We start from the raw sequence: 25,051 nt of genomic DNA on the forward strand, positions 1-25,051 counted from the left end.
TCAAGAAAGAATACAAGGGCAGTCCTAGCAACTACAGGCCAGTTAATTTAACATCAGTGGTGTGTAAGGTTTTAGAAACAATAGTCAGGGGAAATAGTCAGGCCCTTGGGAAGGTTGGAGTTAATTAAGGAGAGCCAACACAGATTTGTAAACGCAAAATATGCTTGACTAATCTAATTGAATGTTTTGATGAAGTAACAGAGAATGTTGACGAAGGGAATGTGGTGGATGTTGTCTGTATGGATTTTGAGGAAGCATTTGGCAAAATACCACATAAAAGGCTGGTTAACAAAATTGAGGTTCATGGGTTAGGGGTGTCAGCAACAAATCGGATAAAAAATTGGCTTGGGGCAACAAACCGTGAGTCATGACAAATGGTTATTTTTCAGACTAGAGGGTGGTAAACAGTAATGTTCCCCAAGGGTCGGTGCTAGGACCACTGCTTTTATTGCCAAATAAATGACTTGGATATTGGAATACAGAGTAAAATTTCAAAATTTTAGGTTTAGGAAGGATGAGAGGGTGCAGAAGAAATTTACTAGAATAAGATGAAGGTTGAGGGTATAATATTTATGGAGGGACTGAAAAAGCTGGGACTGCTCTCTTTAGAGGTATGAAGGTTAAGGGGAGATTTAATAGAGGTGTTCAAAACTATGAAGCATTTTAATAAGGAGAAACTGTTCCCAGTGGCAGAAGGGACAATAGGTAGAAGGCACAAAATTAAGGTAATTAGTGACAAATGAACCCAACAAGAAGGAGATCAACTTGACAGTGAGAATCTGAGTCCAACACAGGGGAGTTGACCCCAGCAGTGCAAAGAGATAACCAAAAAAAGAGATAAGTTCTTGGCTCAAGTAATGCATTGAAGCCCAGCCCAGTTAATGACAGTATCTTTGCAAATGATAGTTTAACCCTTTCCATTGTTATGCTTAGTAACTTCTCCAACCAGTTTACTTAATGACCAAGTCAGCATCAATTATATAAATAAAATCAGTTGTAAGAGACAGGCCTGTGGCTAATAGCTGAACTGTTAATCATCAGAATGAAAAATCTGATTCAAAGTTCATTTCAAAGAATTATCAGGAAAATTTCCTTACCTGGGGATAAATATTTGGAATTATCTGCCGAGTGAGGAAATGGGATACAACATTGGACTGTTAAAAATGCAGATGACTATTATGATAGGAAAGTAGTGTCAGAGAATGAAGGTAAGGTTGCAAGTGAGTTAGGGTATCGTCCAATTAGGGTACCTGAATGTCAGGTTATTAACTGGTTAGGATACCTAATGGTTAGGGTATCTGAGGGTTAAAGATACCAGGTAGTTAGGGTAAGAGAGTGTTAGAATACTAGCCAGTTAGGGTGCTGTATGATTAGGGTACCTGATATATGTATTAGCTAGTTGGCATATTGGATATCAGCCAAGGGTTAGTGTGCTAGCCAGTTAAGGTATTAGCCAGTTAATATATTAGCCAGTTTGGATACCAGAGGATTGGGATACTTGAAAGGCAAGTTTCCGTGAGCCACATAACTCATTCTATCCTAGACTTTTCTTTGTTAACAAAAAGATTCTCATCAGCTTGAGCTGGACTAGGTTTGAACCCATCATCTTATCACCTTATATTCATATATTAAACATTGAGCACTTGATCTTGCATCAGAGAGAGAGAGTTCCCATCTTCGCCCTCTGAAATAGATTGAATCAGTCTCAGGTGAAAAGTCTGGTCCCAGAAGCCTTTGATGTGACCCCTGATGGATAGCACAGTGTCGTCCTCTTTTTTCTAAGAACTCATTACTAATTCATCAGAGTGATATTTCACACACAGCGGCCTACATATTAACAGGGGTGGATTACGTAGACAGGGGGCAGAATTTCAGATGGGAATTCTGTAGCCTGTAGCTCTTCTCATTGACAGATCACCTCCTGGAAACCAGCCCGATTCACAGACTTGGCTTCCAGTCAGGCAAGGAGGACTCTGCAGCAGGCTGCAGGAGTAGATAGGTCTCCTTCACAGCCCTAGGTTTGGGCGGGGTAGGGGGTAGGGGTTGGGGGGTGGAGGGCGGGGTAGGGGGTAGGGGGTGGGGGGTGGAGGGAGGGCAGGGGGAGGGCAGGAGAACAGGGAAGTGAGGCTCAATCCCTAACCCCCGGGTGTGGTGGGGATAGAATTCAATCCCAGAAAGGGATTTGGTTCTGACACCAGCAGGGGTCCTGATCCCAAGGGATCCAATCCATGACCTGGGCAGGGCAGTTCCCTAACTCTGGGGTACGAGGTGGGGGGGGTGTGGTTTCTAATGTGTGAGAGCTTGGATGGCCAGGAGAAGTTCTCCTTGCTTCTCCTGGACCATAAGAAGTGCTGTAAAGGCCCTTCTCCTCAAAGCTGTCCTCACCTCCCTTCAGCTGTTGGCTTTCCTCCAGCCCAGTTTCACATTTTAAAATCCAGTTAAATCAAAGACTGCCACCCTTTTAAAATATTTAAATTCCCAACCAGCCTCCTGGGAGAAGGTTTGCTGCCGGCCTCTTGATCCACCTCCACTAAACATGGGAACACGGGTGTCGGAGGAGGAGAGGGATCAGGTTTCAGATTTTTAATCGTCTTTCCCAAACTCAACCCGACACTCATTTGGTTGTTAAATCTCAGCCTTGCATTTCACACAGACTCCAGCGGCTTAACAACAGCAACATTTGAAGAAAAATACAATTCTCAGCAAGCTATAGACCTGAATCTCTCATTCCTAGCCTATTCTATTTAAAACCAGCCTTCAAACAGCACTATTCTTAGAAAACATACAAAGTAAGATTTAAGTCATCATTTTTGTGGAGTCAGTGCTCATTACTATAAATTCCAAGGTACATGAAGTAAACTGAGTCTATCAAGAGTCCATCTTAATACAGTTGTGTGTCTTCTCTCCAAACGATTTGGGGTTTTTATCCAGTCCAGAGACCATGTTAGTCTTTTGAGGAGGTTTGCACTGAGACAGTTTATAACGATGAGATTTCAATGGGAGACAATCAAAATTCAGTAGAACCAACATGAAAATTATAGCTCATTAAAAAATAATTTTCTGATTCTTGAATCAAATAAATTGCAGCACAGAAAGAGGCCATTCAGCCCATTGAGCCATTGGAAATCATTAGCTCTTCAACAGCAAATGCCTACTTAATGGTCCACCCTTTGCCTACATCCGCTTTATAATCCTCCTTTTCCTGTTTAGTCCATGAACTCTCCTCTGCAATGAGTTTTTTAACATGCTGGTTGCAGGAAACAGGTTATCAAATGGGCTACAGCAGTTATAATTTAGGAAACCAACTGTAAATGGGAAGAGGCACGACACTGGAATCCATCCCTTCCGCTGGGAACAGGCAGTCCAATGGTCAGCTGTAAACTGGAATGAAAAGGGGTTAGATCAGAGTGCCAGATCACATACAGTACAGTGACAGATCCACCAAATGCAATTGTCCTTTATCCGCGGGCCTAAGTGTAACAAGTGGGCCCTTTCTTAAAAAAATTTAAGTGAGCACAGCAAACTCTATCACACAAAGCAAAATAAACAAATAGAATGTTTAGCGTTTTGGAGAATGAAGAGGCCTCCAACTAGGTACCAAATGGATCAGTTAAGAATGACAACAGTTCCTTTGGGATTCATTGCTTTGCAGACCCAGAATTTGCAACAACTTCTGGGTTCCCCTCAGAAATTCTCTGTTGCTTTGGATCGATCCAATAAACTGCCTCACTATCCAATGCAGCCTCTGTGGGAAGATGCTGGATTGGATAGAACCATAGAACAGCCCAGAAGGAGGCCTTTCAGCCCATTTGGGTTTGCACCAGCTCTCTCTAAGAGCAACCTAGTCAGTCCCACTCTGCCATTTGTTCACCATATCCTTGCAATTATTTCTCCTTCAAGTATTTATCCAATTTTGTTTTGAAAGTTACCATTGAATCTGTTTCTACTGCTCTATCAGACAGCACATTCTAAATCCTAAACTTGCCTAAAATAGTTTTTCCTCATGTCACCTCTGGTCCTTTAGCCAATCACTTTAAATCTGTTCCTTTCAGCCACTGGAAACAATTTCTCTTTACCCTTATGTAAACCCTTTGAAGTTTTTCTGCCAATGTTTTCCTATCCTACTCTCTTCTTCTAAAGGGAGTGACTCTCACCAGTATGCTCCATCTGCCCTCAGTACTACCCATAGTGACAGCACAGGAACAGGCCATTCAGCCCAGCTGCTCTATGCTAATAATTATGCTTTGCGTGAGCCTCCTCCCACCCTACTTTATCTCAACCTATCAACTCTATCATCATATCCCTTTAGTCCTTTCTCCCTCATGTACTTACCCTACTTTCTCTTAAATGAACAAAGGATGGTAGGAGTTTGGAACCTTTTTCTGCAAACATTAAATGATGCTGGATCAATTATTAATTTTACCTCTGAGACTGATAATATATTTGATTAACAAACTTCTAAGGGATATGGGGCAATGCTGGGTATATGGGGTTGAGCTGTAGATCAGCCATGATCTACTTATTGAATGGTGCAACAGGTACAAGGAGATAAATAGTCTACACCTGTACCATCACACATCCCACCTGTTATACATTCACCTATTATACATCTACAATACACACCTCACCCGATATATAGCCTACCCATTAAATACAGCCACCCTTTATATATCCAGCCATTCCATAATCACCTGTTATACACCCTGCTGGTTATACACCCACCTGTTACATGCCTGCCCATTACATAACTGCCTGTTACACACCTCGCCCATTACACACCCAGCCAATTACACACATTCCTGTTACACACCCACACATTATATACCTGCCCATTACACACCCTGCCCATTACAAACCACACCTATTACACATCTCAACCTTTATAAACCCTTGCGATATATACCCACCCATTATACACTGCAGCCATTACCACAGTCTTCTGTTGTACACTCTATCATTATATACCTGCCAGTATTACACCCACCATTACACATCAGCACATTATACACCACATCTATTACACACCCTCTATACCGACACAACATCACATTATTATAAGCTCTCCCCTTATACTACCGCCCATTACACACTCTTCCATTACATACCCTATCTGTAACACACCCCGCCTATTATAGACCCCCCCATTACCACTCGCCATTACACACCTAGCTTGTCATATACCCACTCATTACACACCCACCTGTTTTACACCTTCCTGTTAAACACCCTGTCCATTATACACCCATCCATTACACACTGCCTAGTTTTCTTATTTTGTAAGTTGGAGATGAGGAGGAATTTCTTCTCCCAGAGGGTGGGTAATCTTTGAAATTCTCTTCCCCAGAGAGCAGTGGAGGTTGGGCCCTTGAATATGTTCAAGGCTGAGTTAGACAGAATTTTTACAAGGGGTCAAGGGTTTTGGGAGGCCGGCAGGAAAGTGAAGTTAAGGCCACAATCAGATCAGCCATGATCAAGCTGAATAGGGGGGCTGGTTTGAAGGGCCAAATGTCCTACTCCTGTTCCTATTTCTTATACTTTTATTTTCTTATGTGTCCCATTTTATACCATCCCTGAGATGGCTGAGTGGGTGTTGCATACACTGGGTGTGCTGGCCCTGCTAAGTGATCTGATTGATCGGGCACTTGCTGGATGAAGCATATATTGAGGAGTTCTTTGGCTGTTTCCCCTTTCCTCCATTTCCTGGGATGTGGCTCCTCCATGGATATTGGGCACGCCCCAGTACTTTGCCAATGTGACCTTTCTCTCGGCTGACAATTGATGTTTATTGTCACCAAGCTATTTCACGATGGGATGTGTCACTGGAAAGCTCAGTACTATCTACACAATATCCACACACCCCACAGGGATTACCGGAATGTGGCCAGGCACAGGAACCTTGGCTCATTTTTCTCATTATCTAACCACAGGATGCTGAAACCAATAGTCACTCTGCTCCCATTCGCTATGACTGAGATAGGCTAACCCTACAGAGACTGGGGGTTGGCCCTGTGGCCTACTTGTTGGAGTGTTCAATCCCACAGTAAGATGCTCCCTTTACCCAGTAAGCGACTGTGAGGGTTTTGAGGAGATTTTAGTTTGTGCTTTTAAATATGATTTAAAAGGAGAAGAATATCAATGGTGAAGATATATGAGCTCTGCTACCCACTCCCAGCATTTATCTGTCTGCTTCCCTGCACGAATACTCTCAAAGCCAAGATTCTACGCTCCACAGCCGCACAACTCCCTCAATAGAACAGCTGAGAAGCTGCCTCCAGACCCAGAGTCTGGGCTTTCCTCTTCTGTGTTTGGACCTGTGGGGTTTAGATTAGAAAATATCCATTCCCCTACCCACACCCACCACAACATCATTCCTATCTGAGTTACCTTGGATCATCTTGAAGTGAACTTATTAGGCTTTTTTTAATGATTGTTACAGTAGTTACAGCTCTGGACGAGGAACCCAGGTGCTTCAATGATAAGTGTACCGTACTAGTCTCATTATTTAAGAAAAGATATATATGCATTACAAGAAGTTCAGAGAAGGTTTACTAGATTAATAGCTGGAATGGGCGGGTTGTCTTGTGAGGACAGGTTGGACAGGCTGGGCTTGTATCCGCTGGAGTTTAGAGGAGTAAGGGGAGATTTGATTGAAACATATAAGATCCTGAGGGGACTTGACCAGGTGAATGTGGAAAGGATATTTCGCCTAGTGGGAGAATCTAGAACTCGGGATCACTGTTTAAAAATATGAGGCCGCCCATTTAGGACAGAGATGAGGAAAAAACATTTCTCTCAGAGGGTTGAGAGGCTTTGGAACTCTCTTCCTCAAAAGGTGGTTGAGGCAGAGTCCTTGAATATCTTTAAGGCGGAGGTAGATAGAGTCTTGATAAGCAAGGGGGTGAAAGGTCAGCGGAAGTAGGTGGGAATATGAGGTTAAAATCAGATCAGCCGTGAGCTAATTGAATGGCGGAGCAGGTTTGAGGGGCCAAGTGGCCTACTCTTGCTCCTAATTCATATGTGCGTATATACATTCATTGTGAGTTGAATTAAAATCATCCGGTAATTTGTAACATGTGAAAAGACCAGAAAAGGCCGCCAGATTGTCGAAAACCTAATGTCCTTCAGGGAAGGGAGACTCCCAACCCTCTGCCTGGTTTGACCTATATGTTGGCTATTAATTTCCTCTTCAATGCCCACCAAACCATTGTAGAAGCAATCACTAGAGAAGATTCAAAGTCCACACATAATGCCTTCAAGGGCCTGCAGGAAAAGGAGGTGATAAATCCTATCAGATCGTACCCTGAGCAGACTGTCAAAGTCATTTGGCAGAATAGCTCATCATCAGAACTTTCAAACAAGCACCCAGTACCTTGGCTGATGATGAGAAAGGCCCTCCCCATTAGATCCTTCCTACACACCAGAGTCTCAGCCCCTCGGCACGTTACCCTCGAGGTGCTAGGGTGGGGAAGAGACAGTTGTCCATCTTCTTCTGGAATGTGTCTTTGCAAAGAAGGTCTGGTTTCTGTTGAGGTTCATCCTGAGCAACTCTGTGGTGTAGGATTCTGTGCTCTATGGACTGTTCCCAGGGAAACCGAGGTAAACATCAACTGTGGCTGGAGGACCATCAACTCAGTGAAAGGCAATCTATTTTACCCAAAACTTGTTAGTCTTCCAGTGCAAAGAGTTGTCCTCGACCGAGAGTGGCAGACTGGCACATTCTAAGGTCCAGGACTACGTGCCGAGGGGCAGACTAAAACTTAGGGCATTCACCACAGAGACACAATGGGGAAAGGTCACCATCTAAGGCCTTTCAGCCAAAGTGCACTTGAGGGGCTAGAAACTGCGTGGAGCCCTTCAGCTGTCTGCCTGACAATGTTGAATATTGAAGATATTCAATCGAATATAGGGTACTGAAATTGTATTAAGGCACCTCAGAGTGGAGCATGCCCCATGGTGGAAAGTTGAATTCTATTGCACGTTCTGTAATCTTCAATCTGAATTGTCTTATGAAGAGAGATTGAGGAAACTGGGCCTGTATTCTCTAGAGTTTCAAAGAATTAGAGGTGATCTCATTGAAACTTACAAAATTCTTACAGAGCGTGACAGGGTGGATGTGGATAGGATGTTTCCCTGGGCTGGTGAGTCTAGAATCCGGGGACTCAATCTCAGAATAAGGCGTAAGCCATTTAACACTGAGATGAGGAGGAATTTCTTGACTCAGAGTGACGAATCTTTGGACTTCTCTATCCCAGAGGGCTGTGGAAGCTCAATCATTGATCATGGTCAAGACAGAAATCGATAGATTTCTGGATACCTAATGACATCAAGGGGTATGGGGACAGTGGAGAAAAATGAAGTAGAGGCAGGTGTTCAGCCATGATCTGTTTGAATGGCGGAGCATTCGATGGGCTGAATGGCCTACTCCTATGTTTCTATGCTCTTAAATATCAACAGCATTATAATTGTATTGAGGCACCTCAAAGCAGAACATGCTGAATGGAGACAAGTTGAATTTCATTTCACTTTCTGTAATGTTCATGTCAAAATAGTCAGTAATGTACTTTTATATATTTTATGAATAAAGTATATTTTTGGGAAAAGAAAAGAGATCCACCATCTGCTTAGAGTTGAGCAGTAAATGTGCCTCACCAGTGTCATCCACATCTCAAAAAATACCAAATAGAAAGTAATGGGAAAAAGATGGCTGCAGCTCCTGGGAAATCATTTTAAATTCTTCTGAAACAATTCATACCCTACCTGGAGTTTTAACTTCTGAAGGATACCCTTTCGTCTTGTGATTGACAGCCAAAATACGGAAAGCATATAAGACACTGGGGTCCATGCCCCCCAGCTTGTGACCTCTGATGGCAGGGTCAATGGCACTAGCGACAATATGCCAGGGGGTATATGGGTTGGTGATGGACTCCTCCAGCTTGGTTCTACCACGAATCCTAATGGATCGTCTTGCAGGCCTCCTCTGTATCATGAAACCTGTTAAATCACCGGAGCCACGAGTCATCCATTCCAGGACCACCTCCGTTCTCTGGCGGCCGTACAGGAGCTTGCTGATGGTCACATTCGGGGGCGTGGGGTATTCTATGAAGAATAGGGAGGAACACACATTATTAGCAAGAGAACAGAATGTAGAGCCATCAAGCAGCTTCATTCTGGAAACCACTTAGGTGAAACTGGGAGAGAAGGAACACATATGGAGCCATTAATACAATAGGATTTGGTAGCAGGATGGTTATGCATTGGACTTGTAATCCAGAGGGCTGGACGAATGATCATAGAATATAAGTTCAAACTGCACCATTACAGCTGAGGTATTTAGATTCAGTTAATTAAGTGAAAATAAGGAATTAAAAGGCTAACAGCAGTAATGGTGACCCTGAAGCTGGATTGTCATAAATAATGCCCTTTAGGGAAGGAAATCTGCAGTCTTTAAATGGTCTGACCTATATATGGCTTCAGACCCACAGCAATATCATTGACATTCAACTGCCTGTGTAAGCCACTCAGTTGTGTTCAGGAAGATGGCTCACCATCACCTTCTCGAGGGTAATTAGGAATGGGCAATAAATGCTGGCCTAGCCAGCGACGCCCACATCCCATGAATGAGCTTTAAAAAAATAGAGAGCGTGGGATATAAACAGGATATGACACAGCCCAAGAATGGGATATATGATGGAGATAGGTTCTCAATCCCAATGCATTGAATTTACATAACAAGAATCTACTAATCTCCATCCTGACCCTTAGACAACCAATCCCACTGAGGAGACGGGTGGGTGTGGGTGGATGGTTGGTGGGAGCAGGTTTACTGTAAGCAAATTTAAAGGTAGATCTAAGACTTTCTTAGTTAAGAAATAAAAAGTACAAGAGCATCAATCTCAGATAACCCAGGTGATGGATGTGTGGTAAATGTCATGCTGTGTGTAGCATGTGCCACAGTGTGTGTGGTGTGTGTTATAGTATGCATAATGGTAAATGTTATACATGCACAAATACACAGATACACACAATGCACACAAACATTTATACACACACACTTACACAAGCACACCTAAAGACTTACACTGGAACACATGCACATGCACACACAAACACACAGAAAGGAGTAGCCAAAGAGCTGCACAATGCAAACACAAACTCTCACTATTACAATCGCTAATTAGAGGTTCCCTCACTATTCACGTGGAGCTGGATGCTGAGGGTGGAACTCCCCACCACATTGCTTGCTGTGCACCAATAGGTTCCATTGTCACGGTCTCCATCTGTTTCTCGAATGGTGAGGTTTGACCAGAAAGTCTCCTGGTGCAGGAGGTACTTTCTGGGCATGAGCCAGACGCTTTCATTCCTATTATTATGCCAGACGATCTCCGAGGAAGGATAAGCAGCTTTAAGGATGCAGGTCAGATGGACATCAGTCCCTTCAAACACTGTCAAGGCATTTCTCGAGGTAAGAAGATCAGGAGCCTCTGAAACCGGAATACACAGGGTTATAACTTTCACATAACATTCTTACATCATTTCATAGAATCTAATCACTTCTGGTTTCTAAACCTTTCATCATAGTGAACAGTTTGAAGTCTGCCAATCCCTTTACAACACTGACAGCCTCAATTAGGTCACCTCAAAATCTCTTTTTTTAAAACAGCAAAAAAGCTCAACATCCTTAATAAAAATAGAAAATGCTGGATATACTCAGCAAGTCATTCAGTATCGCTGAAGACCTGAAACATTACCTCTTTCTCTCCATAGTCGCTGCCTGTTGAGTATTTCCAGCATGTTCTGTTTTTATTTCAGATTTCTGACCTCTGCAGTATTTTGCTTTTGTGCCAATTTCCTTAATCGTTCCTCCTAATTTAGATCCTAGATACCCAAAACCACGTTAGTTGCTTGCCTCAGTACATATTGCAAGGGAATATCTTTAACTAAAGCTCTAAGAGCAAGATGATAACCAAAGAATAATGAAGCTTCTACATAATTATAGAAGTGTTGAGTTCAGGATGGATGGCGGAGGATTAATATTTTAAAATAAAGATTCTTCTGGGAGATTCAGTACCTAGTTGGATACTGCATGCCCTGCTCCTGGTCAAAGGATGTGTTGCTTGACAGATAAATTCCTTGCCACTGTATGTTGGACTAGACTTTAGCACCTGATTGCTGATGGACCGTTCAGCTTTACCCAGGAAATTGCCTCTCCAATTCTTCCACTGCAGGGAAGCCTGGGGTAGGCCTCCTTCCCAACTGCACGATAGCATGGTGTATTCCAAACTTTTCACGGCAGTGGCCGAACATTTGGGCTTCCCTTCAGGCAACACTGAAAACATAAAAGAACTTTAAAACAAAGTAAGTTGTAGAAAAATCATTTGGATCAAAGGGAGAGCAAGAAAGTAAACTCGATTGAGAAGTGAATCCAAAAAATGACATAAACCCCAATTTCCAGTTTGAGGTCATCTGAATCCAAAAGTAGGACCTTCTTTATAACCATTTCTCCATTTTATGAGGGGCTTATGTCTAAATTAAGTGTGTTTCAAGACACATTCTAAATTCCTAATGACAATCTTGCCTTGTCACCCACCCCAGCAAAAGATGTCAACAACAATTATATATCATTTCCATTGCTCATTTTGTCCTTTACGAGTTGGAATTTTCTGATGAAAAGGTTGTTTGAGAATTGAATGTCAAAAAAATCCTAAGAAAGAAAGCATAAACTTATCATTTTTGTTTTCATTCAATCCATTTTTGGGCCAAATTCTCCTGAAAAATATCAGCGAGTTATTAATGTGTAAATTATCCAGAATTATCCGGGTATTAAGAGGTACATCATAAATTGCAAATCTCCAGAACTTGCTGATTGATTTACACTGTACCACCATTACCTTCACACAAACAGCATTTCCCTCTCGACCTTCCCATTATTTTAATAGCTGGCTGGATTGTTCGATGACTGCCCAGAAACTCACCATGGGAATTTAGCTCTCAGACTTAACAACCTTGAAGTAATATTGAAGTAATAATGTAATGTAAATCAACCTCTCATGCCCAGGAAGAGAACAATTTAAATTGTTGAGTCTCATGCATGCAATTAGTCACTTGCTGTTAGAGATTGGTAAAATTTTAATATAAAACTTTTTTACATTTTTCTAACTTTGCCTTTGCGTCTGTTTTCTTTCTCCCTCTTAATCAATCTTTCTTTTATCTCACTGCTTTTCTTTCTGTCCCTGATTTAACTCTAATTTATCTTCCTTCTCTGCTTTCCTTGTTTCTTTCTCAATCCTCTAATCTCACAGGTTAAACCGTAACTGTTAAGGAGATACAGTGCTGGTCCCACAGGTAAATCAAATTCCAGATGCCCCATTGACTTCATTACCAACTCACACTTCCTGTAAGTTATGGTACAAAATTAATGGAACTGAAGTGTGCAGGATAAAATCTAACCAATAGCCCTCACAGCCAGATGCACTGCTCCAGCAGGATTTGACTCATTGTTACAAAAAAGAATCCAAAAGTTTTATTACATGCACAGTAGGAGCTACTCCTACATTTTCATGATATGTCCATCTGCATGTTGGAGCTTACCAGGGACAGGTGGTTGCTTTTGGGGGCTAATGATATTTTTCATAATATTGGTGCAGACCTGGAAAGCTCAGCACTATTACTGAGAACGGGCAATGGACTTTTAAGAATGACAAGGTGCTGGATAAGTGAAAATCAGATAGGGCTCCCAATCCTCACCCAAAGGCAGAGATTTTGACTGGCAAGTGCACATTGACTGAGGTCAGGATCAAACTCAACCGCAACACTTTCAACAAGCTAATAGTCAGCACATTCCAGAGAAGGGGAAGAGAATCGGAGGTGGACTGGGAGAAAAGAGCAATGAGCATATTCGACCCAGACCAACAGTTAGTAATTAGTTATACTCACATGCAGTGGCTCTGCAGGACCAGTCTGCCTTCAAAACTGGGTGAGAGGCTCGGCAGGAATAGGTACTGTTGTTTGAGGTCTCCCGTCCTGGCTTTACTGCTGAAATACTGGATTTTCTCTCGACGTCAATGCCATCTCTTGCTGTATTAACCCACTGGAGAGTCGCTGGCGGGTCTCCACCTTCCCAAGAGCACCACAAAGCTATATCCCGATTATCATTAACAGATAGCACGGTGCAGATGGGCATCCCGGCAGGCAGATCTATACATGGCATGAAGGACTACAAAGGTCAGTAACACAGCATATGAGGTAATGTGGAGAACAAACCTGAACCTGGGTCCTACCTTCACTCTTTCAGCTGCCTCTTCCCATTTACAATTAGCCAGAGGACAACCTGTTTCCAACAAAGAGGATCACGGAGCAACACCTGGTCAACGTGAAGAGTTCAAGGGGGAAGCAAGGAATGTGGGAATTGGAGGTAATTGCCGTTGTTGAGAGAAATTTGCAGGTGAACCTGGAGGCAATAATCTACAAACACCCAGCAATCTGCAAACTTTCCTTACACGCAGCAATTAAACTCTAATTGGCCTCAAGCATCTGCTAAATTAGATCCAGTGATGTGTAAAGGGGCAGGTTAAAACATTTAAAACATTAATTGCACCTTACATTCTACAATGCCTCCACCTTTGGGAAACTGCAGAGCTTCTGACTTACCATGAGCAATGCCAAAGGATAAATTTCAACACTTAAAAGTGAGTCAGGCTGTTGGTATTTTGAATTGAATCTATCACTTTCAAGGAAAATGTTGATTTCTATTTCAAGGTGTGGTGAAGTAGGTTTTCTGAGGTGATGAATTGGGAAAATGGAGAGAGGCAATGCTTTTGAAGAATATAGTGACGAAAAGCCCTGGACAAGAAATCCCATTGAAACTCATCCCTAGTATTCTCCTAAAAGGAGGTAAAAGAGGCAGGACACATGTTTGTGCCTCCAATTCCACACCTGGCTGCTTATTCAGAACATTTATCAGTCTTCAAGTAAGATAGTTCTTCCTAATATCCTCTGAACATTCAAGATTATGAAGAATGCAGATACATACTCTGCAATTCCTTTAACTTGCCGGGACATCCTTTACCTCATTGGGATCAATAACCTGTTCCTGCAACATCTGAAGCTGAGGCGCTTAGTGGGAAAAACATTGTCCAGGAATCCAGCTGTCCAAACGGTCTAGGGAGGTGAATAATGGGGCAAAGGTGAACATGGCTAGCCTGCAAAGCTTATCGCCACAAGAGCAACATGGGAGAGTGATCTAGATACCACCAGATGATGCAAATTTTATGCCATTTAGGATTCAAATATTTTATTCGTTTGAATGTATTAAGCCAGTCTTTAAATACCTCAAAAGATTACATGTGGTTAGACTCAGCTTGTTGGAGATGTGGATAGACAGATGATAACCCGACTCAGACTCATTGGCCAGGATTTTCTGGCCTTGCCAACCATGGGCATCATTGCAGGGGGACCATGCCCATCACTGGCAGTACCAGAAAACCTTGCTCGTTTTCCTAGGTCTGTACATTTTTGGGAAAAAGTTAAGAGGAGTATATAGACTCCTCTTGTCACCTTATATCAGGCTTCATGGTAGGGTTGCCAACCCTCCAAGATTGACCTAGAGTCTCCAGGCATTGAAGATCAATCTCCAGGACGCTGCTGTGTGCAACCCTGGAGAAAAATCATCAGGACATAAAAAAAAAAATTATTTTGTTTTGTCATTTTCTTTGAACATTTCTCTTCACCAAATATAAAAATATTGAAAATGGGGAGCGGGGGCAGGTCAGGGGAGGGGGTGTATGGTGGGGGAAGGAAGTTTGGCTGGCAGTCAAGCATCATACAATTGAGTTATGAGTCTTTTAGCTTTCCGACTGGCATAGGAAGGCAATGCGTCACAAGGATGGATGTATTGGCTGACTAATGGCTGGAATATGGGGGAAAGTCATGAGATGAAACCTTCAGGAATATATTTAACAACAGTTAGCAATCCTACACCTTGGGCAACACCTCTTCTGCAGCAGATCCTAATGTGAGCTACTGTGGCTGATCTTAGCCAAGGTGTTGGCAGAAGGTTACAACAGACGGTATCTTCCATTCATCCTGTCCTGTGCATTTGATTTCAGGCTCTATCACCCATACATTTTGAGCACAGTATTGCATTACTTCATGCTGGAGAATGATCTTAGGTAGAGTTTGGCTGATAGATAATTGGTTGAAAAAAATATGAAAAACACCACAATTTTTCTGCAAAACACTTAAAAGCTATAATTGTAATTACAGCCAAAAGCTGAAATTTCCCTGGATTGTACTTAGAATTCAAGGAAGATTATCCTGATTGTGTCAACTGTTTCTACAGTTTCCTAGTTGTGTGACGGATTAGTATAGGACATTACAACAATACACTGAGAGAACCTTAAAAAACAAATGTTTATTAACCTCACCCTAAAGATTTTTTAAAACTCTGAAGATCATCTACAATCTGTAACTTTGCCAAGAAATATTGGAGTTAATGGCAAAAAAGCCAAAGGCAGGAAAACAACTGAGAAAAACAAAAAGTTTATTGAAGCCAAACGATTGGAGATTAAAATCTACTCACAGTAGACAGTGAGTACGATGGCAGTCTTGGTCCTAGCGTTGAGAAATGTATTGTGAGCAAGGCACATGTAGGTTCCCGTCTGACTTCGGGAAATTCGCTCAATGACAAACTGCTGCCCAGCGTAGATCTGAGAGTTATTGTGGAACCAAATGTACTGGCTGGGCGGATTGGAAGAGGCTGAACAGGTCATGGAGATGGTGTCCTGCTCAATGGCTGAATAGCCGACAGAGTTGAGAGCGTAAGGAGTGACATTGATGGCTGGCTGATCAGGACCATCTGGAAAAATAAAGCGCAGACCAACTTCACTTTAGAGACTATATCTTGCTAAATGCCATAATTGTGCTTGCACACAGCTGTACAATCCTTGTCATAAAGGGAGTGCAATGAAGGTTCACAAGACTAATTCCTATGATGGAGGAATTGTCCTAAGATTAAATGGACCGGGCCTTAATTTTCTGGAGTTTAGAAGAATGAGAGGTGATCTCATTCAAACATACAAAGTTCTTACAGGGGTCAACAGGGTAGATGCAGGAAGGATGTTTCCCCTAGCTGAGGGGGGGTGGGGTCTAGAATCAGAGAACAACCGTCTCAGACTAAGGGGCAGACCATTTAAGACTGAAATGAGGAGGAATTTCTCCAGTCAGAGGGTGGTGAATCTTTGGAATTCTCTTATCCAGAGGACTGTGAAGGCTCATTCGCTGAGTATGTTCAAGACTAGGATTGATAGATTTCTACATATTAAGAACATCAATGGATGTTTTTGGATCAGCCATGATCTCATTGAATGGTAGAGCAGGCTCGAATGTCTGGCTGATTCCTGCTCCAATTTCTTATGTTCTTATGTACTTTTGGATTCAACGTCATTGATCAATATTGGTTAATGATAACAAGGCTGACTGCAACGAAGAGGCAATTATTCACTTGGCACTGATCCTTGCCAGAAGAAACATGGGTTGTAGAATTGGCCCAATAGTGTTAAAAACGCTTTTATTTGCATATTGCTCTGGATGGGCTCAGGGTGTCCCAAAGCAGTTTACAGCCAATGGGGTACTGTTTGCCCTATAGTCACTGTTACAATGTGGGAAATACCCCAGCCAATTTGCAAACAGGTTCCACAGCACCAATGAGATAATGATCTTTTTGCATTGATGTTGGCTGTTCATGGACACCAGGGAGAACTCCTCCTCTCCTTAAAATAATGCCATGGAATACACCTCTAAGAATAGGCAGCTAGGGCCTTGGTTTGACTCCTCACCCAAAGAACAGCAAATACAACAGTACTGGACTCCTTCAGCACTGCACCAGGGTATCAGCTTAGATTTTGTGTACAAGATTCTTGAGCGGGAATTGAATCCATGCACCTCTGACACAGAGGTGGGAGTGTAACCCATTAAATCACAACTGACATCTATAAGACCATAAGATGTAGGAGCAGAAGTAGGCCATTCGGCCCATCGAGTCTACTCCGCCATTCAATGAGGTCGTGGCTGATCTGATAATCCTCAACTCTCCTCTCCCACTTTTCCCCATAATCCTTGATTCCCTTACTGATTAAAAATCTGTCTATCTCGTCTTCAATATACCTAACAAGCCAACCTCTACAGCTTTCTGCGGCAAAGAATTCCACAGATTGACTACCCACTGAGAGAAGAAATTCCTCCTCTCACTGCTTTAAATGGGTGACCCCTTACTCTGAGATTATGCCCTCTGGTCCTAGACTCACCCACAAGGGAAAACAACCTCTCAGCATCTACCCTGTCATGCCCCCTAAGAATCTTATATGTTTCAATAAGGTTGCCTCTCATTCTTCTAAACTCCAAGGACTACAAGCCCAACCTACTCAACCTCTCCTCATTAGAAAATCCTTTCATTCTCCAGGATCAACCTAGTGAACCTTCTCTGGACTGCCTCCAATGCCAGTATATCTTTCCTTAAATAAGGGGACCAAAACTGTTCACAGTATTCTAGGTGTGGTATAAATAGCACCTTGTACAGTTTTAGCAAGACTTCCCTATTTTTATACTCCATTCCCTTTAAACAAAAGGCCAGCATTCCATTTGCCTTTCTTATTACCTGCTGAACTTGTATATTGGCTTTTTGGGATTCATGCACAAGGATCTCCAAATCCCTCTATGCTGCAGCTTTCTTCAGTCTTTCTCCATTTAAGTAATAATCAGCTCCTCTATTCTTCCAGCCAAAGTGCATAACCTCACATTTTCCCACATTATATTCCATCTGCCACATTTTTGTCCATTCATTTAACCTGTCTATATCCCTCCGTAGGCTCTTTGTGTCATCATCACCATTTGCCTTCCCACCTATTTTTGTGTCATCTGCAAACTTGGCGATAGTACATTCATTTCCCTCTTCCAAGTCATTACTATATATTGTAAATAATTGTGGCCCCATCACTGATACCTGTGGGGCTCCACTAGTTCCAGGTTTCCATGAAAATGCCCCCCATATCCCAATTCTCTTCTATCAGTTAGTCAGTCCTCTATCCATGCTAATATACTACTCCCAACACCATGGGCTCCTATCTTATTAAGTAGCTTTATGTGTGGTACCTTATTGAATGCCTTTTGGAAATCCAAATATATTACATCTACTGGTTCTCCTTTACCTATCCTGCTTGTTACTTCCTCAAAGAATTGGAACAAATTTGTCAGGCATGATTTCCCCTTCATGAAGCCAAGCTGACTCTTCTTGATTATATTACACATTTCTAAATGCTCTGTTATTACATACATTATGATAGACTCTAACATTTGCCCAATGTCAGATTTTAAGCTAACTGGCCTATAGTTACCTGTTTTTTGTCTCCCTCCCTTTTTGAATAAGGGTGTTATATTGACAGTTTTCCAATCCCCTGGGACTTTTCCAGAATCTAAGGATTCTTGGAAGATTGTTACCAGTACATCCATTATCTCTGTAGCTACTTCCTTTAATATCCTAGGATGCAACCCATCAGGTCCAGGGGACTTATCAGCCTTTAGCCTCATTAGTTTCCCTAGTACGTTTTCTCTAGTGATAGTTATTGTATTTATTTCCAACTCCCTTTTTCCCCCATGATTATTTAGTATTTTTGGAATGCTATTAGTGTCTTCTACCATGAAGACTGATGCAAAGTGTTTATTCAACTCCTCTGCCATTTCCTGGTTCCCCATTAGTATTTCCCCAGCCTCATTCTCTAAGGGGCCTATATTTGGCCTCTCTCTTCCTGTTTATATATTTAAAGAAGCTCTTACTAACCATTTTTATATTACTTGCTAGTTTACCCTCAAAGTTTATTTTCTCCTTCTTCATTATTTTTTTGATTACCTTCTGTTGGTTTTTAAAACTTTCCAATACTCTGGATTACCACTAACCTTTGCCACATTATATGTTTTGTCTTTCACTTTGATACTATCCTTAACATCCTGGTTAACCATGGTTGGTTTAGCTCTTTCCTACAATCCTTCTTCCTCACTGGGATATATCTTTGTTGTGAGTCATGAACTATTTTCTTCAATGTCTGCCATTATTCATCAACCGCCTTTTCTGCTAAACTCCTTTCCCAGCCCACTCCAGCCAACTCTGTGCTCAATCCTTTGTAATTACCCTTCTTTAAGTTTAGCTCAGTTGTTTATGAACTAAGTTTCTTACTCTCAAACTGAATGCTAAATTCCACCATGTTATGATCACTGTTTCCTAGGGGATCTTTTACTCAGAGATCGTTTATTAAACCTGCTTCATAACACATTACCAGATCCAAAATAGCCTGATCCTTGGTTGGATCCACAACATATTGTTCTAGGAAATTGTCCCAAATGCGCTCTATTATTGCTCATGGCTACCTCTGTCAATTTGATTTTCCCAATCTATGTGAAGATTAGTGCCTTTTTTACATGCCCTCATTATCTCCTGATTTATTCTCTATCCTATAGCATAGCTACTGTTAGGGGGCCTATAGACCACTCCCACCAGTGTCTTCTTCCCCTTGTTGTTTCTTACCTCCACCCATATGAATTCCACATCTTCCGATCAAAGGTCTTTCCTTGCTATAGTACTTATTCCATCTCATACTAACAAAGCTACCCCACCACCCTTTCCTTCCTGTTTGTCTTTTCAAATACCCCTGAATATTTAGTTCCCAGCTTTGATCTCCTTGTAACCATGTCTCCGTAATGGCTATAAGATCATACCCAATAACCTCTATTTGTGCCATTAATTCATTTCTTTTTTCTGAATACTGTGTGCATTTAAATAAGAGCCATTAATTTTGCCTTTTTACCATTTTTCCCCCTTTGAACCTATTTGCTGCTGTTTCTTTTTACGTTTGTACACTCTGTCCCTTCCTGTCACACACTGGGTATCATTACCTAAGTAGCTGCCCTGCAGCTTTTGTTTTGTAAGCCTACGTATCCACTCTCCAGAACCACCCCCCCTCCCCCACCCCCTCTATTTAGTTTAAAACCCTCTCTACAGCCCTAGCTATTTGGTTTGCCAGGACACTAGTCCCAGCATGGATCAAGTGAAGCCCGTGCCACCGGAACAGCCCCCTTCTTCTGGGTACCAGTGCCCCATGAACAGAAACCCATTCCTTCCACACCAATCTTTGAGCCACACATTTAACTCCTTCATTTTATTTACCCTATGCCAGTTTTCCCATCGTTCAGGTAGTAATCCCAAGATTATTCCCTTGGAGATTCTGCTTTTTAATTTAACTCCTAACTGTTCAAATTCTTTCAGCAGAACCTCCTTTTCGAGTCCTATCAACATCATTGGTAACAACGTGGACAATGACAACTGGATCCCTCCCCACCCACTCCAAGCTCCTCTCCAGCCTGGAGGAGATCTCCTTAACCCTGGCACCAGGCAGGCAACACAGGCAGGCAACACAGCCTTCGGGACTCACACTCATGTCTGCAGAGAACAGTATCTATCCTCCTAACTATACTGTCCCCTACCACCACTACATTCCTATTTCCACTTAAATGGTTCCCTGTATCACAGTGCTGTAGTCAGTTCGCTCATTGTCCCTGCAGTACCCGTTCTCGTCCACACAGCTTGCAAGAACCTCATAACTGTTGGACACTTGCAGGGGCTGAGACTTCTTGGACGCTGCCCCCTGGGTCTCCATACCTGCCTCACCTGCAGTCACACCTTCCTGTCCCTGATCACAGACCAAATTCAAATTATCTAACCACCTCCTGGAGCAAAGTGTCCAGGTGACTTCCCCCCTCCCTGATGTGGTGCAATGTCTGTAGCTCAGGCTCCAGCAACTTACCTCAGATCCAAAGTTCCTCGAGCTGCAAACATTCACTACAGATATGTTTTCTCTGGATCACCTTGGTGTTCAGCAGTACCCACATGCTGCAGCAGCAACACAACACCCGTCCTGCTATCACTATCTTATTTTATTTAATGTATTAATTAATTACTCTAGTATCCCTGCTCTTTACACTTTATTGAACTAAATTATTTGTACCAGTGTCAATTTTATACTTAACAAATTGTTTTTACAAAAGAGAAAATGTTTTTAACTAAAGAGAAAATAAAGAATAGAGATCTAAACACTAACTATGGATCTTAATTTTAATCAAAAGGCTAGAAATACTCACCAGTCCAACTCACCAATCAGCTGCTCTCCACACTTTTTAAATTAAGGCTCTTTGTTTTAAATAAAGTCCACACACTCACCCATTCTCTGTTTTAAATGGAGTCCACATGCTCATCCACTCTCTGTTTTAAATAAAATCCACACACTAGCCCACTCTCTGTTTTAAATAAAATCTACACACTCGCCCACTCTGTTTTAAATAAAATCCACACACTCACCCACTCTCTGTTTTAAATAGAGTCCACACGCTCACCCACTCTCTGTTTTAAATAGAGTCCACACGCTCACCCACACTCTGTTTTAAATAAAGTCCACACGCTCACTCACTCTGTTTTAAATAAAGTCCACACACTCACCCATTCTCTGTTTTAAATAAGTCCACATGCTCACCCACTCTCTGTTTTAAAGAAAGTCCACACGCTCACCCACTCTGTTTTAAATAAAATCTACACACTCGCCCACTCTCTGTTTTAAATAAAATCCACACACTCACCCACTCTCTGTTTTAAATAAAATCCACACACTCGCCCACTCTGTTTTAAATAAAGTCCACACACTCACCCGCTCTCTGTTTTAAATGAAGTCCACACTCTCACCCACTCTCTGTTTTAAATAAAGTCCACACACTCACCCACTCTCTGTTTTAAATGGAGTCCACACACTCACCCACTCTCTGTTTTAAATAAAGTCCACACACTCACCCATTCTCTGTTTTAAATAAAGTCCACACACTCACCCATTCTCTGTTTTAAATGAAGTCCACACGCTCACCCACTCTCTGTTTTAAATGGAGTCCACACGCTCACCCACTCTCTGTTTTAAAAAAAGTCCACACGCTCACCCACTCTCTGTTTTAAATAAAGTCCACACACTCACCCACTCTCTGTTTAAAATGGAGTCCACACACTCACCCACTCTCTGTTTTAAATGTAGTCCACACCCTCACCCTTTCTCTATTTTAAATAAAATCCACACACTCACCCACTCTCTGTTTTAAATAAAATCCACACACTCACCCACTCTCTGTTTTAAATAAAATCCACACACTCACCCGCTCTCTATTTTAAATAAAATCCACATGCTCACCCACTCTCTGTTTTAAATAAAATCCACACATTCACCCACTCTCTGTTTTAAATGGAGTCCACACACTCACCCACTCTCTGTTTTAAATAAAATCCACACATTCACCCACTCTCTGTTTTAAATGGAGTCCACACACTCACCCACTCTCTGTTTTAAATAAAATCCACACACTCACCCTGCTCTCATCTTGACCAATAGCAATAAAAACTAGCAGCAAGCCAACAAGAGCCAGCTGATCAATACTGACATCAAGGGGCCTCAATTGGAATGAATTACACTGTATGCCAGTGAAGGGGGCTTTTCCCAGGACCAGGTGTTATTTCTGTTTCTAGAGTAGAGAGCAACCAGGTAACTAGTTGGGCACAAAGCCAGATTTCAACAGATGAGCTTTGCACTGTAAATTTCATAAAGTCTTCAGTCTGAGTAGCTAATGGAACTCACAGATGACATCGAGCCAAACCCGATCACTGGTCTCTTCATTCACCTCATTCTTGGCCGTGCAGGTGTACCAGCCCGTGTGGTTTCTGTTTACTGAGGTCAGATTCAGAAGGCTGTCTGTGCTCTCAGAGACATTGACGGGACTTCTGGACACAGTTGCCTGCCTGTTCCAAATGTACTCCAGGGGTCCAGTTCCATTCTCCACAGAACACAATATTGAAATCATGGACCCTTCAATTGGAACCGAGAGGCTCATCTGAATGGATGGTTTGGAAATTGGAACTGTTAAAGTAAAAGGAACATGGTTATTTCCACAGAGTGAACTAATATCTTTCACCTCTGCAAGTTCATTTCAAAAACCTTCTCCAGTGCCTGACTATAAGCACCATACACTGTTCCTGTTGCAGTGTTCCAATGATGTTCAATGTAAGTTCAAGGAACTGTAAGACCTCATCTGTCAGTCAGGCACTTTGTAGGGCTCAATATTGAGTTCAACAACCACTGCTCCCAGTGTTTTAAAACAACATTAATGATTCTGCTGTTGCAATTTACACCTCCTGTAGTCCCATCTTTTATTTATTTGTCTGTCCCATCACCATTTCCTTTTGCCTTGCACCATTATCCTTTATGCTGTTTAACCTCCCCTACTTCACACCAGTCTTGTTCATTGCCTGCCTTCTCTCTATCCCTCTCTCAGTTCTTCTTTAAAACCTGTCACTTTTGCCAGTTCTGATTAAATCAATGACCTAAAGGTTAACTCTGTTTCTCTCTCCACAGATGCTGCCTGACCTGCTGAGTATTTCCAGCATTTCCTGTTTTTATTTCCAGCATCTACAGTAGTTTGCTTTTGTTAACTACAGTGAGTTTTTGAGGCTTGTTCCTGCCCTTTATGCTCCTTCAGTCAGCAATAAAATGTCAATCTCTCACAGAAAGGTCAGAAGACGACTGAAAGAAAGTAGAAGCAAGCAATGTTCTCAGGAGCATAAAACACAGGAGTCAGGAAATCAGCAGTGTCTTAATGGGCTACCGCATGAACTCACACCATGTTTATTTAACTATACAGTGATTCCGGAGTCTTGAAATGATGCACACTCACCCTCATCCACAAATATAGGTTGATTATGGAAAGCCAGCACAGGTTTGTTAAAGGCAAATTGTGTTTAAGTAATTTGATTGAACTTTTTGATGGGGTAACAGGGAGGGTTGCTAAGGGTAATGCCGTTGACGTGGTGTACATGGGTTTCCAGAAGACATTGATAAAGTGCCACATAACAGGCTTGTGAACAAGGTTGAGACCACGGAATAAGAGGCAGCACGGATATGAAGTTGGTTGAGTCAGGGAAGCAGGTGGTAATGGCGAATGATTGTCTTTCAGATTGGAGAAGTGTATATAGTGGGGTTCCTCTGGGGTTGGTACAAGGACTACTGCTTTTCTTGATAATGTGAATGACGCAGACTTGAGTGCACAGGATACGATTTGAAAATTTGCTTGGAAATATTGTGAATTATGAGGAGGCTAGAAATAGTCTTCAAAGGCTGGATTTTACACCCCCCCTCCCCCCCCCCATACCCATCGGACGTGAGCTATCCCTCATAATATGGTAGGTGGGTGGGGTGGGGGGTGTGAAATCAGCAGCTAGCCTGCCATTTTTAAATAAATAATTATGGGTCAATTGAGCTTGTTAAAAGTCAATTGACCTGGGTAAAATATTGCTCATATCATAAAATGGTTGGCATGGGCAGGCCTACCTTGCTTCAGGTAGCACTCGCAGGAGTGGGCAAGCCGTTATTTAAAAGATTTTTTGTAAAGGCGGGAAGCTATGCGGGACACAGCATTTGAGGGGGGTGCCCTTTGCACATTCCCCAAGATGTTACTCCTCCCCTTTGTGGACTGGTGGAATGGGCAGACAAGTGGCAGATTAGAATTAATGTACAGAAGTGTTAAGTGACACATTTTGATAGAAAGAACAAAGAGAGGTAATGCAATCTAAAAGTACAATTCTAAAAGGGGCCACAGTAACAGAGAGAGAGATCTGAGGTACATATGCACAAATCATTGAAGGTGGCAAGGCATGAGAAAGTAATTAAAAGATCATACCTAACCCTGGACTTTATAAATTCAGGGTTAGAGTACAAAATATGGAAGTTACAATGAACCAGTATAAGATACTAGTTCAGCCTCAACTGGAGTATTGCGCCTGATTTTGGGCACCACACTTTTGGAAGGATGTGAAGGCATTAGAGAGGATACAGGAAAGATTTTTAATAATGGTTCCAGGGATGAAGGACTTCATCAATTACGAGGATAGATTAGGGAAACTGGGGCTTTTCTCCTTAGAAAAGAGAAG

General features: G+C 42.2%; 1 protein-coding gene across 1 annotated transcript in view; it reads right to left on the reverse strand.

Moving 5' to 3' along the window:
* Positions 1-25,051, reverse strand: part of LOC121269590 (V-set and immunoglobulin domain-containing protein 10-like 2) — a 54,881-nt gene that overhangs the window by 14,790 nt on the left and 15,040 nt on the right. Inside the window, exons 3-8 of the mRNA XM_041174292.1 lie at positions 22,707-22,985; positions 15,578-15,853; positions 12,934-13,194; positions 11,069-11,326; positions 10,191-10,481; positions 8,758-9,096 (exon numbers count right to left, since the gene is read on the reverse strand). Of these exons, the coding sequence (XP_041030226.1) occupies positions 8,758-9,096; positions 10,191-10,481; positions 11,069-11,326; positions 12,934-13,194; positions 15,578-15,853; positions 22,707-22,985 (1,704 nt within the window). The remainder of the gene's footprint in view (positions 1-8,757; positions 9,097-10,190; positions 10,482-11,068; positions 11,327-12,933; positions 13,195-15,577; positions 15,854-22,706; positions 22,986-25,051) is intronic.

The sequence above is a fragment of the Carcharodon carcharias genome, chromosome 25 (assembly GCF_017639515.1).
Source record: "Carcharodon carcharias isolate sCarCar2 chromosome 25, sCarCar2.pri, whole genome shotgun sequence".
NCBI lineage: Eukaryota > Metazoa > Chordata > Chondrichthyes > Lamniformes > Lamnidae > Carcharodon > Carcharodon carcharias.